General features: G+C 43.6%; 2 protein-coding genes across 4 annotated transcripts in view; both read left to right on the top strand.

Moving 5' to 3' along the window:
- The window catches only part of zdhhc8b (zinc finger DHHC-type palmitoyltransferase 8b), a 108275-nt gene extending 105364 nt beyond the window's left edge, over nucleotides 1-2911 (top strand). For both annotated transcript variants that reach the window (XM_063195179.1, XM_063195178.1), the window contains exon 11: nucleotides 432-2911. In XM_063195179.1, the coding sequence (XP_063051249.1) occupies nucleotides 432-600 (169 nt within the window). In that variant the 3' untranslated portion in view covers nucleotides 601-2911. The remainder of the gene's footprint in view (nucleotides 1-431) is intronic.
- Nucleotides 2912-4090: 1179 nt separating this feature from the next.
- The window catches only part of si:dkey-112e17.1 (uncharacterized), a 32026-nt gene continuing 15587 nt past the window's right edge, over nucleotides 4091-20529 (top strand). For both annotated transcript variants that reach the window (XM_063195177.1, XM_063195176.1), the window contains exons 1-3: nucleotides 4091-4227; nucleotides 14012-14839; nucleotides 18535-18737. In XM_063195177.1, coding sequence (XP_063051247.1) covers nucleotides 4147-4227; nucleotides 14012-14839; nucleotides 18535-18737 — 1112 coding nt within the window. In that variant the 5' untranslated portion in view covers nucleotides 4091-4146. The remainder of the gene's footprint in view (nucleotides 4228-14011; nucleotides 14840-18534; nucleotides 18738-20529) is intronic.

Below are 20529 nucleotides of genomic sequence, written 5' to 3'. Positions count from 1 at the left end.
TTTCATCCGCCTGTCTGTCATGCATTTCTTTTAACTCTTGCCATTCTTTCCGCCAAGTTTCCATCCTGCTTAATCCCATCTTCTTCTTCTTGTTTCTCTTGCCTCTGTCCATCCTTTCATGTCCCCTCTTTCTCATGTCCACCCACCCCGCGGCCTTACTGCATGCCACATGGACACGTCTCTCCAGTCTTGACGACCTTTACTCATCGTCACAACACATCCCACCACCCAACTCATCACAGCCCATCATACACGCCAGAACAACCTAACAGCCCCTTCTTGTAATCACTCCATCCTTTTTTTCTTTTGTACCTATTTTTCATTTTACTTCCATCATATTTTGAAGGATGTTGTTGTCCTCTATGTATCGTGCGTATAATAAAACATGTGTGTCCTTCCATCTCCCCCCCCCCCCTTTCTTCTTCATCCAGGGAGGACATGACCCAAGGGAAAGTGAATGGACAGCCCAAGGGCCAAATGCGAGACTGCCACCTAGGGACGACCTCCGGTACCCCGGGCACCCCTCTTAGCCCTGCCCGCCACACCAGTGTCAAAAAGGTGTCGGGGGTGGGGGGCACCACCTATGAGATCTCGGTCTGAGAGAAAGAGATTTGCAGAGTCTTGCAACCAGAAGTGTTGCCCGCCCACCCACACACCCGGCTCCCCCCAGCCGCAATGCCATCCACAGGAGGTAGCACTGCCAAGGCAAACACTACCACTACTGTACGTGTGCAGGAAAAAAAAGACAGGCTCGTGTCGTGTGGCCTTTCTTCATTTCGATCACCTCATCCGATTACTGTACAGTGAGAAGCTATCAGAAGCTGGCCGAGCTGCGTTTCCGAATTCGGGAAACGACCGTCTAAAAAAAAAAGAGAGAGAAAAGAAAACAGACCTCTTTTGACCTCTGTTGTTTTGGCCAAGTGCATGTGTAATGTGTTTCAAGTGTGTTTGTGAGTGGGATTAAAAAAAGAAAACTGCCATCGTTTGGAAAAAAGAGTCAACAGCTGTGCTGCTCCCTGGCTGGCTCATGTTGTGGTGTTATACGCCCTTAGCAAAAAAGAAACAAACAAACAAACAAAGTAAATGGGGGAAAGAATGGTGGGGCTCCTGTGTTGATGTTGATAAAGTAGCACACACATGCTACCATACAGAGAGAATAGGGGAGAGGCTAGGTTCAGCCTCTTCCTCTCCTAAAAAGCTATATTTGATGTCTATTTTTCATTCTGTCTGTTCTATTACCAGGTAATGTACTACATTGCCACAGTGGGGGAAGGAAAAAGGTGCTGACGCAGTACTCGTTTTAGTCCATCTGTTGATTTCTTTCTGAACGTCCCCTTCACAAATGTATACAGTAATGTTATAAAAAAGACTTTGAAATATTTTTATTTTCTTGCTGACATAATTTTTTGTTGCTTCTGTTCCGCCATTTTGTATTATTCTCAGTGTTTGAACTCCACCCTTGAGAACCTGTTATGTTGAAAGCATCGCCTGTGCTCCTGTGCATTTGAGGCATATCACTAGGTTGTAAGCTAGTCTTTTGAACAAGAGTTTTGTTCTGTTTGTTCGTTTAGCCTATTTTTTTTGTTTGTTTGTTTCAGCTAATTATTCTTTTGGGAAAAAAGATGATAATACATGCCCAGTGCTTACAGCTGGTCTTAACACCCCATTTGCACTGATAATAAAAATCAGCATAAGGCAGGGCAGGAGGATATCATACCGTGTAGTGTAGTGTAGCCAGGCCCGCCAACAGGGAGGGGCAAAGGGGTATGTTGTCCTGGGCCCAGAGAGATAGGGGGCCCAGAAATGGGTCCCCATTACATTGTATGCATTGGGTAGGGGGCCCTTTCAGATTACTTTGTCCTTGGCCCAGCAAAAGCTGTCAGCGGCCCTGAGTGTAGTATGGTGTGGTGTCACCTCCCAACCTTCGGCCTCCACGCTAATCTTGCTCCAGATTGGTTTTCTAACATCGCCCAGGTTCCATGACGCAGGTGGCCCAGCAGGCAATGGGTGTCGTGGGCCAAAGTGTTGTGTCCATGTCAGACTGCCCAGTCTCAATTCTGTGTGGCCCTCGACTCGCCCACTACCGTCAGCCATGATGGCTCAGGGTGTGTTTGTGTTTGTTTTTGTTTTTGTTATTTCTTTTTTTTTTAAATGTAGTCATTTGTTGGAGCAAATCTATTGCAACTGTGGTTTGCATTTATTTGAACGTTTTTTGTATTTATTTTCATGTGGCATCAGTACAAATTAGATACATCTGCCATAGATTTTTTTCCCCGTGTTTGATCCATAGCCACATGGCGATTTCAAGTATACAGGTCAAGCATTTGTTGTTTTTTATGAGTTTTAATTTTTTATACCCAGCTTTTCAATTGTTTCATACATTCTGCTTTTTATACAGATATTCAAGGAAAGAGTGAATGTTTGTATTTTGAGTGGATTTTGTGCATAATTTAAAAGAATATATATATATGAATGAATGAAAAACAAAGCACTCAAAACCAATATTTGGGTTGTAGAAGGTATAATTTTATGTTGAAAAAAATATTTTTGCGGTGTATAAAAAAATAAAATGGTGAAGAAATTATGAAGCGATGTACTCCATGGGTTTGAATGTTGTGGGAAAACCTTGATTCAGGAGGGAGGCCTGCACAGACTAACCTGATGTGCTTATATAGTTGGTTTTTCGCATACCTTGTCTGCCTGTATTTTTGTGTAATTCATCAAAACGCCCCAGACAAAAAAAAAACAACAACAATAAAATACAATGATACCCTGCCATTTCCTAGAAGCTGTCTGGCACAGCACACAAACGTGTATTATGTGATGAATAAAGTCATGGAAATTACAGGATTTGGCTGAATTGAAGAATTCCTTTCTGAACAAATGAACATGATAGTTTGATATCAAGGTACTTTATTATTTTTCTGTTCACCAGAAATATATGATTAAATATATAACTTGAATGTGGAATCCTGTTGGGTATTTTCTTCTCTAGGCCATTTGGCTGAACAAAATAAATTATGAAATCACACACCCATTTAATATTCTCGCATAATACAATCATATTTTATATTATATGATATTATATTATAGTATATTATATTATATATTATATTATATTATATTATATTACAGTATATATTATATTATATTATATTATATTTCATTATATTAATTCTGATTTCCCTGGTACTTTGATAAATGAACTGAGAAAACTACATTGGTCAGAATTTGTAATAGGAGTCAATAAATCATATTCACCCTTCATCATGGCATGGATAACAGGGCCAATAACGATACAAGACACTTCGGGGGGGGGGACCCTACATTTTCTCCAATGGCGCCCTCCAGTGTTCTCAGGGAAGTATGACTATGTCTTGATTAATACAAAAAACAGCAGTAAAAGGGCCACCAACACTGCATGCATCAGACTCAATAAATTTGTTGGCTAATGGAAGGGGAGAACGGGCAGAGAGGTGGGGGAAAAAATTGGAAGTCTGTCAGCACTGCTATGAGATAGCCTAGCTTATATATAGGCCTTTTTTAATGTCCACCAAAGCGTAAAACGTTGATCTTACCATTCTTATTCATCTGCCGTCCTGACCTCATGAATGCAGATGATCCCCATAGCTCTAGTCCATTGTAAAAGCATGTAGCAAAAAGTAAGAATGTGTAGGCCTAAGCAGTAGGCTTAATATAGCCTAACAGTGTTGTAGGCTTAAGGGTTAGTTTCATGTTCTTGATTTTTGGCTGAAAACCCACAGGTGGCATATTTTATTATCATTAACGATTTAATTGTGACAAGAGGCAAGAAATATATTTCGAGGTAACTCCGTTTACAAATTGTTTTTTTTTCTGCTAATTGTTTTATTTTCTTTAGATAGACAGACCTCATTCATTTGGTAGCCTAGGCTACTCATTTGTGAAGTTTTCCGCTAACAGGTTAGCCTACTTTTCGCTGTAGAGCTCTTGTGACATTTGGTGTGTCGTGAATACGCTTTGGCTCAGCCTCCGCCGTTCTGTTGTGCGTGCGGGTCCACGCGCTATGAAAGCGCGCGCACATGCAGGCTCTCAGGTGAATGGAGAGAGGGGGACAAGAGAGACTGCAGTCCTGTCTTCGTCGGTGAACGTGGAAAAACAGGGGAAATGGGACTTAATATCTTCCGAAGGACATCCTTTTTTGTGGTGTCCTTTCTCTTTTGGATCACTGGATATGCACCACAAAAAGTAAGTCATGGTGTTATGTCCGTAAATATGTTGTTTGTTGTTACTTTATTTTCTTCACAGAATTCCAGCGCATGATTTGTAGACAGCAACTGCTCTGTCAGTTCAGTGCGTTGGAAGACATTGCTTTGCATATCAGGTCTCCTGTTGGGGTGGAAATATTTGTCAACTTCCACAGTAGTACAACCACTGCAAGTTCAGTTTGAGATGTTTTTTTCCCTTCGGCTTTTGCGTCGCAGTGGTCTCCAAAGTTTCGCGCATACACTTAATGCACACAAACACTGTCTGTTGCATGCTGTGCGTGCGTTTAAAGCGTTGCAGTTGTTTTGGGTGTCAAGTCAGCTGAATGTAATGATATCGTGGTGACAAAATGTAACCCATTTCTATTAGTAAACAAACTACCAGCGCGTGACACAATTTTAAAGAGGACAATCCAGTATGTGCACATGTCAAATTGAATTGATAAACCGCGATGACAGCTTTAATAAGGTACTGAAAGTGTGATAAATCCTAACATTGAATGCATCTGTCAAACTTATTTGGGTGCAAACGATCTTTGTAATTGCCATTTTAACGCGCTTCAATGGCTGTCATTATGGCTTATCCCAATTATTATTTGTATGACAGTAAAGGGCAGGCTACCAAGTACCAAGTGAACATAACACGTGTGTGTGTGTGTGTGTGTGTGTGTGTGTGTGTGTGTGTGTGTGTGTGTGTCTCTGTGTGTGTGTGTGTGTCTCTGTGTGTGTGTGTGTGTGTGTGTGTGTGTGTGTGTGTGTGTGTGTGTGTGTGTGTGTGTGTGTGTGCTTTTTCTTTGTGAAAATAAGTTTTCAACCTTCCGTGAAGTCTTTTTGTAGCCTACTCTCTGGCAGTGTCATGGTTACAGTCACAGTGGAAGACTCTGCATTGTAGTGTGCTGCATAAACAACACCTCCTCGATTTGGGCTCATTACTCTCCGCCACGGCTCAGTGCTACACATCTCATCACTGCTCTGCTACGGTGGTCTAGTTCTAGCCTACTCGCGGCTTATTAGATCCCTTTTCTGGGGGGGGTAACAAACTACAATATGAATGGCCACCCCTACTACTCAGACGTCAAAGCCAAGCCTGCGCTGTTGTCAAATGTAATCAAACTGCAATTTGACAGCAGCAGAATCGTATCCCCCCTCTGTGTGTGTGTGTGTGTGTGTGTGTGTGTGTGTGTGTGTGTGTGTGTGTGTGTGTGTGTGTGTGTGTGTGTGTGTGTGTGTGTGTGTGTCTGTGTCTGTGTCTGTGTCTGTGTCTGTGTCTGTGTGTCTGTGTGTGTGTGGCAGTTGAGAGTGACACAAGTTGAACACCAACAGTGGCAGAAGCACTAGTGTCCTCCTTTCCTCTCTTGCTCACGGGAGAGAGAGGGGCTAAGATCAACAGCAGATGACACGGTGTTGGATCTCTCCAGACGTTGTTTTCTGGAGACAGACAGACCGGCAGACACAGAGGAGAAGTTGTTGTTTGTGTTAAGTCTGACTGGCAAAAAAAATCCCCTTTTCTTCTTTGTGGTAAGCACTGGGAAGCAGAGACGGCATCTTGTTTTTGTTTATTTATTTTTATTTTCACCACTGTGGGAAAATGTCTCTTTTTATTTGATGGTAATTGGCAGGTTCTTTTGGAAGGCATGTGTTTGATGATCAAACAGTTTTTTTCCCCTGCTTCTTTCAGGTGCATGTTGTGAATGACTTACTCAAGACTAGAGTAACCCCACACTCCCACTGCCATTCATTTGGTGGTATGGTTATCCGACAACAAAGCAGTCACTCAGTGAATGACTCCAAATGAAATAGTATCCACACATGACTAACCTTCCCCTATTTATAACCTTCTGAATCACCTTCACTTGGCATACCGGCTCTAGGTAGACTCACCTGCACTTTGCACACAATACTTCAATGCTTGCCCCCCCACCTCCCTCCACCCCATACCCCACCACCCCCCCACCCCGTCCCACACAGGGATGTGAGCAAGTGCACGCTCATGACCTTACTCTTTGGGGACAACAGTTGGTTGTGTGTGTGTGGGACACCAACTGTCACCGCTCTCCCCTCGTCCATTCACCGTAGCCCGAGCGCTAGTGCAAGTTGCAGAATTCTTAGAATTCGGACAAACAAAAGCCCCCTCAGCTCAGCTCGGCTCAGCTCAGCTCAGTGCGTTCGCTGTGGTGGGACTACACTGTCTGTCAGCTTCCCCTCGGCCTCTCTCTCCACACATAGGCTGCTCACTATCTCCGCAATTATCTGCCTGAGGGGGCACTCTAAATGATGCCTTTGTCCCCCTTTGTGTTAAGTTGATTTTTTGAAACAGCGTTAACATGAATTGGATTGGTGGTCAAGTCGAGGAAAAAAACACATGTAAAAGTAGAAGTAGAGAATGCTGCAGTTGTTTTCATGGATGGCATGCAACAATTTTTTAAAATGGAATTGGTGTAACACTTCTTTTTTTTCTTTCGCTTCCATGTGTCATTGTGTGTTTTGTTTTGGTGACATCTGCCAGTGACCTTTTACGGCTAGGCCATGATGCACTATGATGTGAATGGCTTGCATGCATGCATGAATGAATGCAGAGGCTTGGATGGAAAAGCCTTCCGTGTGACCTTAGGCAGATATGACTAGAACACCGCTTTTGTCTTTTACCAGGAAGCGCATTAAAAAAACTGCCATGTCATCCCCCTCCTCTCGCCTCTTGTTCCAGTCTCAGTTACATTGGGATTAACTGTCTTGGAAGTGCTGGCTAAATCACATTCCAAATCTGGAAACTATTTTTCTGAATTGACAAAAAAAAATCTCTCCATGGAGATAAGGCTTGCTTTTTATATATATACTTTTTTATTTTCATCCACATGCTTCACACTGTTAGTATCCATAATTATGGAGAGAGCTCCTTTGGGAGATGGCAGAAAAGTAGCAGTATGAAAACTATGTTGGAGTGTGCCACACAAACTTAGATCACAAACCGCCCACCCACCTCGTTGGATAAATAGAGATGCACCACTGGGTCTTGTCAGCCGTATATGTGTGCGTGTGTGTGTGTGTGTGTGTGTGTGTGTGTGTGTGTGTGTGTGTGTGTGTGTGTGTGTGTGTGTGTGTGTGTGTGTGTGTGTGTGTGTGTGTGTGTGTGTGTGTGTGTGTGCTCGTGTGTGTGCGGGTGCAGACGCATGCTTGTATGATTACTTTGGGAGTTTTGGTGTGAAAAACAAAACAAACAAAATGCCGACCATCTGAGCACTGTTTTGGGAGCAACAGCAGTCCTGTCCTGAGATATTAAATGAACTGGCTGACCCTGAAAACGTCTTTGCTTGTTTTCTAATGTATCCACAGTAGACCTTTATTCATGAGAGAGAGAGAGAGAGAGAGAAATATGGACACACTGACTGAGGGCGAGTGTAAAGTTGACATCAGAGGGAAGATATGTAATAAGTCAGACTCGTGGGCTAGTGTGTCCTAGACCTGCCACAGCTGTGTGAGGAGGACAAGCACTCAAGGATCCTTCCCCTCTCTTAAAGAAGCACTGCTCCTTTCCGTCTCCCTCCCTCTGTCTCCCTTTCAGTCCTCCCTCCTTCCTTCCTTTCTCTGACATGGGGAGCTTGTGATCGAGGTGCACCGAGGTGAGGGGGTGGAGAGAGACGGGTGCCGGGATTTAACGGGTGGATTCATTCCCGTGCTGTCAGGAGCCGGGTGACAGATTAGGTCGGGGAGATGAACCTAATGTAACACATCGTCACAACATTCACACCGGCGAAGCCGATAGCTGCCCGCCCGAGCCGGGCTCACTTTTCACAACCAATAAATAGCCCCTGCGAGGACCCCCAGCCAGCCAACCAGTCAGCCCAGCATAGTCACCCCCCCTTGCTCAGGCCCCTGCCTGCCTGCCTGCCTGTTTATGAGCAGCTCGGGGTCTGTTTGTGCATCTGAGTAAGTGTGTGGCAAGACCTGGGGCTCTGGGGCTCAGAGAGGCTGCTGGAGTTTTAACAGTCAGGACGTAAGCTCTTGGGGAGGGGTGGGGGTCGGGGGGGATCCATGAAGTAAACTTATTATGATCCCACACAGGGTAACTGAGAGTAGAAACATAATACAAGAGAATGAATTCTCTAAGGTGGCCCTTTTTTGGGAGAAGTATTCAAAGGAGTGAAAAAAAACCCTCGATGCAAATCCTGAAAGCTTGTTTCGCAAATCAAAAAAGGATCTGTGTAACCTCTCTGCCTTTTGTGCAGGGATATTGCTGTCAAGTGTTGCTTCTCCAGGAGGAGTACATGTACAATTTGTGGAAACGCCAAGAAATTGTTTTATTTGAAAACTCTTTTTTTACCCGTATGTCCAACCAGCACCTGTGTTCTTCCTTGAGTGAGGTAAAAAAATGACCTCAATTTTGGAATTAATGCAGTTTAGAATGGAAATCGCTTTGATTTCATTTTGCTTCATTTAGCTTCATTTTGGTTAATCATTTGTATTATCATTATTTTGATCAACAAAGTGATTCATTTATGACATCCATCTCTTTATGTGCTTGTTGCATTTTTGAGTCCAACACTTTCAAGATTGCTGACAAAAAATCCAAATGTAAGCTTTTCATGTCGAAGGCGACTTACTGTATTTGAGGAATACTTTGAAAAATAAAGCGCTAAAATGTAAAAAGATGATGCAAAAAGGACAAAAAAAACAAAAAGACACTGGGGTCCTTTTTGATCACACATCCAAGGTAGATCAGTGGAATTCAGAGTTGTGAGAACCGGTTGACATGATTCACTTAGAGTCAAATAATGCTTGGCAGCAGTTTTTTTCCCCCACTAGAGACTGATACAGAGCCACTACATGACCGCCAATGATGATGTGAAAAATAAATTAAAATGAATAAAATGTACCTTCATTGCACTTTCTGTGAGAGCCATGGAACTACACAGACTTCCTGGAACTATTTTGGAACTATGTCAATGGCAATCTATGTGTCAAAGGCTCCATGAGACGCCATCTTTGTGTAAAAAATGAACACAGGGTTCAATGGGATTAGCCTAACTCTTACTTCCATGGCTCTCATCTATGGATATGTAAATACTCTGAATATTCTGAATATTGTAATACACAGTCTTATAATACTCCTTTTTGACACTGGGTCACAGGAAAGTGATCAAAACAATATTCTCCAAAAAGAACAGATGACTGCTGTAATAGTTATCTATTCTGTCACTGGCTTTGCATTATCTTATTTGGTACACACATATGTGTGTACAGTTAAAATATTTGTTACAGTATCACACTGAAAGTGCAGTATGCTGAGTCTAAAACGTCTCTTGCAAAGTGTGCTGTATTTGACTAACTGCTCACCGTTCTCAATTTCAATGGTTCTGCTCTCTCTCTCTTTTTAATTAGGCTTAGTTTACAAAATCATTTAAAGACCTTTGGAGACCTTTAGATTTTCTGTTATGCAACAGCCCCTCTGTGACTTCTCAGGGACTGATGTAATGCCACAATGCAGCCTCACAGCAGTGTAGCCCTGCGGAAAGAAAAGAAGGGAAAAAATACTTCAAAGCACTTGGAAATGTATGCAGCACATAGGCGGTAATGTAGTGTCGGAACAATGTTCCGCTTTGTCACTTGAGATCTGTCACTTGACTCACACACAATTACTGTATTTGTCCGGATGATCTACTTCTGGATGGTGTGTGTGTTGGGTGGGGGCGGGAGGTGGGGAGTGGGGGGGTGCTGTTATTGTCTAGTCGTTTTGAGCCCTAAAGGCACAACTAGGGCGCAATGGCCAGCAGGTCTTATGTAAACTTGTTCTTTGCTTCCTACTTATTAGCATCACTTCTTCATTAAAATGTCATCTCCTGGCGCAGCGTGTAGCGGAGTACCAGCTGCTGTGCAGCGCATTGTTCACTATGAGAAAAGGCACCCTTGCCTAATTGAGCCCCCTGCCTGTGATGTAACAGAACTGGGATGTTTGGCATTATAAGAATGCCCCATTTCCATGACACACACACACACACACACACACACACACACACACACACACACACACACACACATTCACACACACTCACACACACACTGTGGCACTTTGGACGCCATTCATGTGAAGTCTACCATGCACATTTTTTTCTCTATCTGCCTACCCACTAATGTTCGGTTCTTTTTGGTCCAATTCAATAGCTATCCGCAGTTATCGCACTCCCACTTTTTTCTCAAGTGAAGATTAGGGACTTTTTATAACATGCAGCGAATAAATTTGAAACCTCCGTCTTGAAATTGCAAACATGTTGAAATCTGTTTCTGTCATTTGGCCTACTCAGTCATGAAACTGAATGATGAGATGCCTAAATGTGGCAGTCTGGCCACCCCATTCATAAAACGTTCCCCCCTGACTGATGCCATAACGCACAAGTGAACAACACTGACAGGCAAAGCCCAAATCGGCTTACTCCTCCGCCTCTGTGAGAATGGCATTTGACCAGTTCAAATGTCAGTCAAGTAATTATTATTAGTGTAGCCGTGGTACGTAAGCAGACTGCTAAGCCCAGTTGGAGCAAAGGCCTAGCAAGAGGAGTCTTCCTACAGCCTGGAAACAGTTTGCCTAAGGGTAAACACTTAAAAAAAAAAACATTACTCGCGGCACAAGACGGGAAAAGATAAACTACATCCACAGGTTTAAGTGTCTGAGGGTAAACACTTTTAACGATAAACAAGTTGTGCTGCTTCAGTACAATGCCTGCCAGAGCCTCTGCTTTCAAATGAGGTCTGTTTTCTATTACATGCACCATTTGGCAGCATATCACTGTATAAAAACCCAATATCAGCATACGAACGAGGGGCTGGCTTGCATGCATGCATGTCCATGGATGTGTCTTTACTGGTCTGTTTCTTGTTTATTAATACTGGCCAAGCTTTGAATGAAATTCATTCATGTGAATGTTTGGGTTTTTTTTTCTTTGCCTGTGAGACATTGGCAATAAGCCACATGGAAAGCTTTTCTATGTGTTTGCTTGCTGACCAATGGGGTGTTATTTGTCAGTCTGCCCTTCCAGTTGTACCGTGCATGCTCCCAGGCTAGCACATAATTTACGAGCACTGATCAGAATTTCTAAGAAATCCCGTACCTTCTTGCCTTGGCTGTTGCCATGAAACGGGGGCAGTAAGCCACTTAGCTACCTCCTGCGCAATAAACATGTTTCCCATTTTTACTGCAAAGTGCAAATTTCTGGACAGCCTCCAGCTAGGTTTCAGCAGTGTGGGTTTTTTGTTTCTTTTTTGTTCTTTCTGCCTTTTTTTGTTCTTAGCTCACACTGCGGCAAAGTCAAATAAGCAGGTCAGTGAGGAAGGACAGAGTGGACCAATATACTGACAGACAGAGAGAGGTGGAGAGACAGAAGCCATGCTCATAACAAGGAGGCCTGCACTTGGTTTTGCCCTTGCAGAGAATGGTAGTACATGTCCGTACTGTAAGTAGAGCATTGTCTGACAAAATTAGCCAAATAATTGTAGCTGGAGCTGTAAAATCCAGGTCTGACTTAAAGAGCAAGTGGATATGTGCTTGATCAGTTATCTGAGCTCATTTGTTGTCTTTGCTGACTAAAGTCCACCAGCAATTCAAAGCAATATGAGGGGCTTCCGCACCCAATCTCAGGTATTTTGATAGATGAAGAGTTATCGGTCGTTAACCCTGAAGTTCACTCGTAAAGCTCCAATAACTCTAGCTATTGCTGCTTAAAAATAAAGTGCTTGGAATGTTTTTGATGGGAATGCACATATGACCATCACTATGTGTTTGCGGCTGTTTTTTGAGCCTTCTCTCATATACCCCTCTCTGCTTTGGCAGCCGTTTTAATTTAGTTCCATAGACAGGATCAGGGTCACTGACAGCTTTGAAAGGGCCTGGGAGAAAAATGTGTAAGAGGGCCCCTCTCTCAATGCATACAATGTAATGGGGACCAAATTCTGGGTCTCCCTGGGCCCCTTACAACTGACCTGTTTGTTCCCCTCCCCTGCCAACTGTCCTGGCCAGGATGTACAAATGCTGGGTGAGTGAATCGTGGGGTGGAATGGGGGGTTGATGCCCGGGGGGGTTAAAGGGGAAGCTCAGGGGTTTGTTACCTGTCTGGTAGGGAGGCACGCTGCTGAGCCAGTCACCCGGGCTTTCCCACAGTGCACAACCCAGATCCACAGCAAAGCTAATAAAGACGGACCCCCACAAAGGTCTGGATCTGGAGCGGTTGGTCTCGCTCCTGGCCCGGCCCGTCCTGGCCCCGACAGAACATCTGACTGCCATTAAGAGCTGAGGTCCCCTTCTCCATCCTGCACACCTGGGATGCATTACCGCCAGCGCTGTTTGAAGAAATACCTCCCCGGGGTTACCACAGCAGGCAAAGAGAAGCTTTGATATGCCGGCAAAAGGAGGCGGGTTGAATAGGTCAGCCATGCACACATTTTGTGTGAAGCAAGCGCAACCCAGTTTTTTTTTGTTTTCGTTGTTTTTTTTTAACTGGGCCTCAAACGGCATCTGAAAGGCAATGGCTGGGCAGCCACGAGAGAAACAATGATATACTGTTGATGGGTGCCTCCTATTCTATGTGATTATCCTCTGGTGGATACCAGGATGTTTTTTTCCCCTCCCTCCTTTCTCCCCTTTGTGTGCATCCCACTAAGTCACGAGTCTTCCAGTCTAGGAATGTAAAGATACTGATTCTTCCCACCCCACAGCTTCTGAGCCAATGGTGTTTTTGGTCCCACCAAAAATTTGGGTGGTCTCGGCCATGGCAGCCAACAATTAGTGTGTGCATCACCGGCCACGCTGCCGAGAGTGGCTTAGCCGTAACCACATAATGAGAGGACATGGCGTGTATAAAAATAATATTCATCTTTCCTTTACTCTGTGCGTGTGTGACGTTTGTTGTTTTGGCTGAGAAGATGCGAGTGGAACTTGTGGCGCACATTTTAAGTTTCTTTGCCACAGACGGGGTAAACCAAAGAGGATGTTGTACTAAGTGACTGCGAGTTGAGAGCTCGTGCATTACGTTGGCTCTAAAATCTGCATTTATTGGCTCTCATCCCAAACTCTTAATGATCTCCTCACACGTGAACTCTATCCATACTGGCTGATAAACTTACATTCTTTCTTTCTACCATCTTCTATCTAGACATATCTATTTAGATGTAGTATTTATTGCACTCAAATGTTTACTTTTCATATTTTGTTGCTTCATGTTTATTGTTGCTGATTGATTTGGTACAGTCCAAAAAGTTTGTAACAACATGTTACTTGATGTACTTGCACTGCACCTTAGGGTTAGGTTTGGGTATGTATGCTGTACATCACCAACCAGGGGTACGTGTACCATTAGGGGTACACAAGCACACTGCTGGGGGTACTTGGACAACTGTTATAGTAAATAATATGTGGAGTGTAGTACAGTAGTCACATTGGGATAGAGGAACAGATATAGAGCATGAGGGACTTGAATGACAAAATGGCTTAGAGGGTATGCAGAACAAAAGATGTTGGCAAACATGTACATAATATTACACATTGATTCATGTAGTTACACGAAAAAGACACTGAATAACAAGTCCGACAGACGGACAAAGATGTGTCCGTCTATGCACTCTGCCACCTTGTGGACACAGTTGGGATATTACAATTTAAGGAATGCGTTTCAGATGGACCAACAGACCGACAGACAGTCCCTCTGATAGAGATGCTAGGACACAACTAAAAAGTGGTAACACTTCATTTTACAATTTCACTCTGTGCTACTGTATGCTTTCAGGTGTATTTTGACTGTGGAGCCAAAGTTGACGTGGTGGATGCCCAGGGCCTGATCCTCTCTCCCGGCTTCCCCTATAACTACTCGTCAGGGACGCACTGCGTGTGGCAGTTCTTCGTGCCGGTGGGCCACCAGCTCGTCATGGAGATGTTTGACTTTGACGTCTTCGAGAACCACAGCCGCGACAACAACCAGGCCCGGTTCGCAGCCATGTCCGAGGGGGACCTGGACGACCAGGAGGAGATCATGGACGACAGCTCGGTGTACAGCTCCACCCTGGGCTCCGAGGCAGTGGAGGAGGCCGAGGCCGAGGCTGGGGCCGGGCTGAAAGACCTCGTCACGCCGACCCCGGGAAGCAGCAGTATGAAGGGGCCCCAGCTTAACGCAAAAAAGGACGAGGTCAATAACAAGCCTGTGGTTGTCCAAGAGGAATCCACCAAAATGGAGCTGGCCAAGGTGTCCAACTCCGCTAAGTGGTCCGCGTCCATGCCACCACCCCTTGCTGCCTCCCTGCTGCCTACAATAGTGCAGGCTCCTGGGATGGTGGAGGCTGCGGGAGACAAAGCCCTGAATGCCATCTCTCCCCAAGGGCTCCGGGCCGAAGCCGGACTAGAGGCAGACGAGCTAGCGAGTTACTTCTACACGACCACCGCGGCTTTCCCCGCAGACACGGAGTCCGTGAGCCCGGAGATGCAGCAGGCACAGCTGGACGCCTGCCCACATGACGTGCTCTACATCTCGGACCTCATCACCTTCTCCTCGCGCTTCTGCGGCGCCAACCGGCCCAGCAGCAGCCAGCTGGTCTTTGGCTCCTCGGATGAGATGGTGGAGGTAAAAGAAGATCTTATAAGATGAGCTATGCACATAAAAAATGATCCATCCTGATTTTCCCAAATCGTTATAAGTTGCCCTGCTGCTATAAGTTTGTAAGTTACCTCAACTAGAGAAAGCCTCGAGTTTAGTTAACGTACAAACTTAAGGAGGCAGAGCAACTTTTTCAAGTTCAAGTTCAAGTTCAAGTCAAGTTTATTGTCAATTTCTTTACATGCACTGGTCATACAAAGAATTTGAAATTGCGTTTCTTGCTCTCCCATGCAGACATAGACTAATCTAGGTAAGGACATAGACAGTATAGACATAGACAGTGCTCATACATGGACATAGACAGTATGGACGTAGACATTGCTCATACAGACATTTATGTTTAACTGTCTTGCAATCTTTGCAGTGTTATTTCGAAAGTGTAAAACATCCTACAGACCTCATTTTATTGTTTTGTCAACGTCTGTTCTCATACTGACATCCATTCGAGTCTAGGCACAGGTGACGATGCGAGTCACACACAATTCCAATTACACAAATAACGCAAATTTCAATTTACAATGATTTGAGGTGTGTGTCTCTTTTGGGACAACCTGTCTCTACTTGCACTAGCTTTAAAACGGTATTGATCTGTAAATACACTGTGTGCAGAATTATTAGGCAAACATGTTTTTTGACCATATTGTCCATTTTATGCATATTTTCCGCCACCAACCTCTATGGACATGAACACCTATTGGATTTAATCATTCCAGGTCATGCATATTTGTATATTAAGAGATGGCGTGATCGAAGGAGCCCAATACCCTATATCAGGTGTGCATAATTATTAGGCAACTTTGTTTTCCTCTGGGAAAATAGGCCACAAAATAGATCTAACAAACTCTGAAAAGTCTATAAACAATTTAGAAGTCTTCCAGAGGGATGTGGCTGTCTTGAAATTGCCCAGATATTGGTCATATCCATCTAATGCACCGTTACGAAGCCATCAGTGTCACATGCATTGTGCTCACAAAGTAACTGCCGGATTGAGAAGAATTGAAGGTCAAACTACCACAAAATTATTACCCTGCAGTGCTGTTATATTCCAGAACTGAAACCTACATCGAGTGTCCAGAAGAACATTGTATTCAGCACTCAGAGACATGACCAAGGTAAAACAGGTTGAAACCTGAAGACCACTCAACAAGAAACGTAAGTCAAGACTGGGTCAAGAAAGGTCTTTAGACAATTTTGTCAATGGTTTTATGAACTAGTGAAAGTGACTGTTAATGGACCAGATTGATGAGCCCATGGCTAGATCGGTAATGTGCACACTCAGATGAGTTCCTGAGTTCTACTCAAATGCCAGCAGAATACTGCATAAATACCATTGTCTTCTTGAAAGTTGCAAACTTTTCCCTCACAGATCCAGCTATGGGCTCATCCACCCTGTCTGTCAATAGTCACTTTCACCAGTCCATAATACCTTTGAAAACTCTTTCCTTGGGTATTTCTTGACCCAGTCTTGACTTAATTAACTTGTTAAATGGTTGTCTGGTGTCATCCCTTCTTACCTTGGCTATGTCTCTGAGTGCTCAACAACCTGTTCTTCTGGACACCTGATGTAAGTTTGCATTCTGGAATATGATAGCATTGCAGGGTAATAATTTTCTTGTTGTTTCACCTAAAATTCTTCTCAATTTTTGGCAGTGACATCTCATGTGAGACTGATGAATCTGTAACGGTGCATTTGATACTTCTATGCTAACGTGACCAATGTCTTGCCAATTTCAAGAGAGCCACATCCCTCTGGAAGACTTCAAAATTGTTTATAGACTTTTCAGAGTTTGTTAGATCTATTTTGTGGCCCATTTTCCCAGAAGAAAGCAAAGTTGCCTAATAATTATGCACACCTGATATTGGGTGTTGGGCTCCTTCGATCACACTCCATCTTATTATACACATATGCATGATCTGGAATGCTTAAATCCAATAGGTTTTCATGTTCAGAAAGGTTGGTGGCGGAAAATATGCATAAAATGGACAATATGGTCAAAAAAACTTGTTTGCCTAATAATTCTGCACACAGTGTACATGATGACACATACACTCGCCTCCAAAAGAGTTGTCGCCTATCCATCTGTTTGAAATAACAGCTAATAACCTGACTTTCAATTAATCACTTGGCTTCAGAAGTCACTCATATGAAAGCTACAACCCTCCCGAATGAAAATGTATGTACAAAAATAAATGTTATGCACCAACGAAAGATTGACCCTTTATTGAACACAGACAGGGCAGAATTTCACAAGACAAAAGTTTTGTCGCGTATCGAACATAATGTGAAAATGAGCAGATAAGTCACTTCAAAACACTTCAAATACGTAGATTGGGTGTCATACTTAATAACTGAATCACTCTCACCTCTCCAGAAAATCAACTTTGGCCTTAGGTGTATGTTTAGGGTCATTGTAATCATGGAAAGCAACACAATAAAAGTCAATGGAGTTCAATGAGAGATGGTGACATATTCGCTATTCGTAGAGCAATACACGTTTAACTTCATGATTTAATCAATGATAAAAGCCCTCAAACACCTGCAGCATGCATGCAGCTCCTCATAAGAGCTGTATCTGTACCATGTTTCACTTTATGCACCATTTCTCTTTTTTCATATTCTTCATCTCCAACACCATATAGTTTTGATGCTATCAGTTCTAAAATGGTTGATCTTGGGATCTTGACTTCAGAGTAGGAGTCCCATTAACCTTCATTTTTGTCAGAATTAGGCCTGACATACTCTTGGCTGGCTTTTTTGAGACAGGACAGTGGGAGAGACTTCTTTGGTGTTAAACGTGAAGAATTTGGAAAAAATACATGGTGCCTAAAGTCAAATATGGGAGGGATACAGCTCTTATGTGGAGCTGCATGCATGCTGCTGGTGTGTGAGGGCTTTTATCATTCATTACATCATGAAGTTAAAAATGTATTGCTCTACGAATAGCAAATATGTGACCATCTCTCATTGAACTCCATTGATTTTCATTGTGTTGCTTTCCATGATTACAATGACCCTAAACATACACCTAAGGCCAAAGTTGATTTTCTGAAGAGGTGTGAGTGAATCAGTGATTAAGTATGACACCCGATCTGCGTATTTGAAGTGTTTTGAAGTGACTTGAAGTGACTCATTTTCACATTATGTTCGATAGGCGACAAAACTTTTGATTTGTCAAAATCTGCCCTGTCTGTGTTCATTAAAGGATCAATCTTTCTTTGGTGCATGAAATTTATTTTTGTACATTCATTTTCATTCGAGAGGGTTGTAGCTTTCATATGAGTGACTTCTGAAGCCAAGTGATTAACTGAAAGTCAGGTTATTAGCTGTTATTCCAAACAGATGGGTAGGCGACAACTCTTTTGGAGGCCAGTGTACAGGACACCAACCAAACAAATCCATTATTTAATCTATAGGCATGTCCAAGACACAAATGACACCCACATCAGATAACCAATAGTTGTGCAGAGCCCATACTTAATCCCAAAAATATTGAACTCAATAAAACGCACAGGAGTATGAATTTTGACAGAGAAGTTTATAATTTAATTATGACACTAAAGCTTGATTGTCACATGGTTGTTATTCCGTGTGCAAGGGTTGTGATCACACTAGCGACAGTCTGCTTACCTTTACTTCTACTTCATCCACCTGCCGATGACAGGTGATTATGGAGCTCATCACCACCACCCACTGGGGCCGCGGCTTCGCCCTGCTCTTCCACTACCGCAACCACACCGAAGGCATGGCCGACCAGCGCTCTCTCACTCCCGCCGCCTCCGGGAAGATGGGCGTCCTCTTGGCCGTCGTGAGTGGCGTGGCCTTCTTCGCCGTGGCTCTGGCTTTTGCCCTCTTCGTCATCTTCAGGTACAGTGTTTCCCATAAACCAAGTAACACTGTGTGGTGCGACAGGCAAAAAAACATTGGGCCAGTGCAAGTAGGCTATTGTACACTGACATTCATGTGGGTCATGTGTGGTGCTCTGATTTTATTCTGTGGTGCTGCGCCACAGACTGGCCTATGTATGGGAACCACTGTAGGTCATATCTGGGGGGATAGCATGTCCACCGTTGTTCCTTTTTTGCTTTAGTTGTAGAGCCGTAGTAGTAGAGGTGATTTCATTGATGCAAGCACAACACTAATGCATGATATTAGATACTATAGATGTTACATCAGTTATTCCACTGTACCCAATGAGCTACATACGCTGTAACAGTTCTTCTAATTTTACCTAATCTCTGCTTAGCGGCTGCCTCAAAATGTTTGATGTTGATTGTCAGGCCATATTTTGTTGTCGTCTTCGGGTAAGGAGTCTGTGAAGAGTCTCTCTTTCTACCAGGTCATGTTATCCAAAGAATTGTTTTCCACAGATGATGCATGTCTGCGAACACATTTCCACATTTGTCTTTTTTGTGCCTTAGTGGTTGTCTCAGTAACGTCAAATAGTTTGAGGCACCCTTTGAAGATTTGATCATCTCATTTGTGTGTTCTAATCCTTTAAAATGTGAAAGAACAACTTACCAAAACAGCTATTTGGAAGGAAGGCTGGAAGAGTTATTTGAAAGGAAGGAAGACATTGCACATATTCAGCCTGCCACAACAAAAGTAATACTTCATTAATTTATTTACTCTACATGTTTCAGAAGCAAAGGCAGCTGTGCAAAACACAAGGAATTTCGTCCAAGTATCACAAAATGTGCTACAAATTACTGCCAATAAAACTCCCATGACACAGATTCAGCATTGTGTATCCCAGTTGCCATGAACTTCTGCTGAAAATTTTCAGATCAGAGCAGGGGTACATAGTGCAAGTACTCATCACCTCTTGTCAGTGCGAAATAATGGCAAGGCTAACACGAATGGGGTTGTTGTAGAGAAACATGCTACCGTTTCCTTCCTACACAAGTGACTTCACAGAGTAACTGATCTACACTATAGTAAACTACAGTATCCTATCGGTCTTATGATCAGCTGATTCTGAGCTGGTTGGTTGGTTTTGACAGTGGACCTCAGTAGTGTAATAGCTGCTGTAATATCATGTAAGATAATGTACTGGTGTAATGTACTTACACAATTCATTTTCCTTTTATTTGACACCTCTGCAGTACTTACAATCCTTACCGTCACCTCTATGTGTAGGAATGGCAAGGCTATCACGGACCGTGTTGTTCTGTTGAAGGTGTACCCAGGGATGCTGACGTGGGTAACAAAGGGGTCAGTTGTTCGGGCCCAGAGGGAATAGGGGTCCAGAATTTAGTCCTAATACAGTAACATTGTATGTATTGAGTGGGAGGGGCACTTTCCAGACGACTTTGTCTTGGGCCGAACCAATGCTGTCAGTGGCCGGCCCTAGCTGTCGTTAGCACTCCTACACGTGGTGGCCAGGCCAGTCACTCCTGTTGACTCAGCTGGAGTCCTCCCATCCCAGCCTCCCTGAAGTGGTTGTGGCGTGGGCGTACGTATTAGACCTCTGTTGCGTGGTCGGCCGGCCTGGGCCCTTGATGTGGACCTGTTTCCCATTGTGGAAGTGAAGACTGGGAGTGAGGCCTTTAACTCAAGGTGCAGCACCTGGCATCGATCCCTCTTTGGACAAAAGAAGAGCACCACCACACAATAGTCTGAGAAATGGGTAGCGTAAAAAAGAGAAAGAAAGAAGAAA

This window comes from Engraulis encrasicolus, chromosome 3, assembly GCF_034702125.1.
Source record: "Engraulis encrasicolus isolate BLACKSEA-1 chromosome 3, IST_EnEncr_1.0, whole genome shotgun sequence".
Taxonomy (NCBI): Eukaryota; Metazoa; Chordata; class Actinopteri; order Clupeiformes; family Engraulidae; genus Engraulis; species Engraulis encrasicolus.
This window is presented reverse-complemented; position numbering and strand designations above follow the sequence as displayed.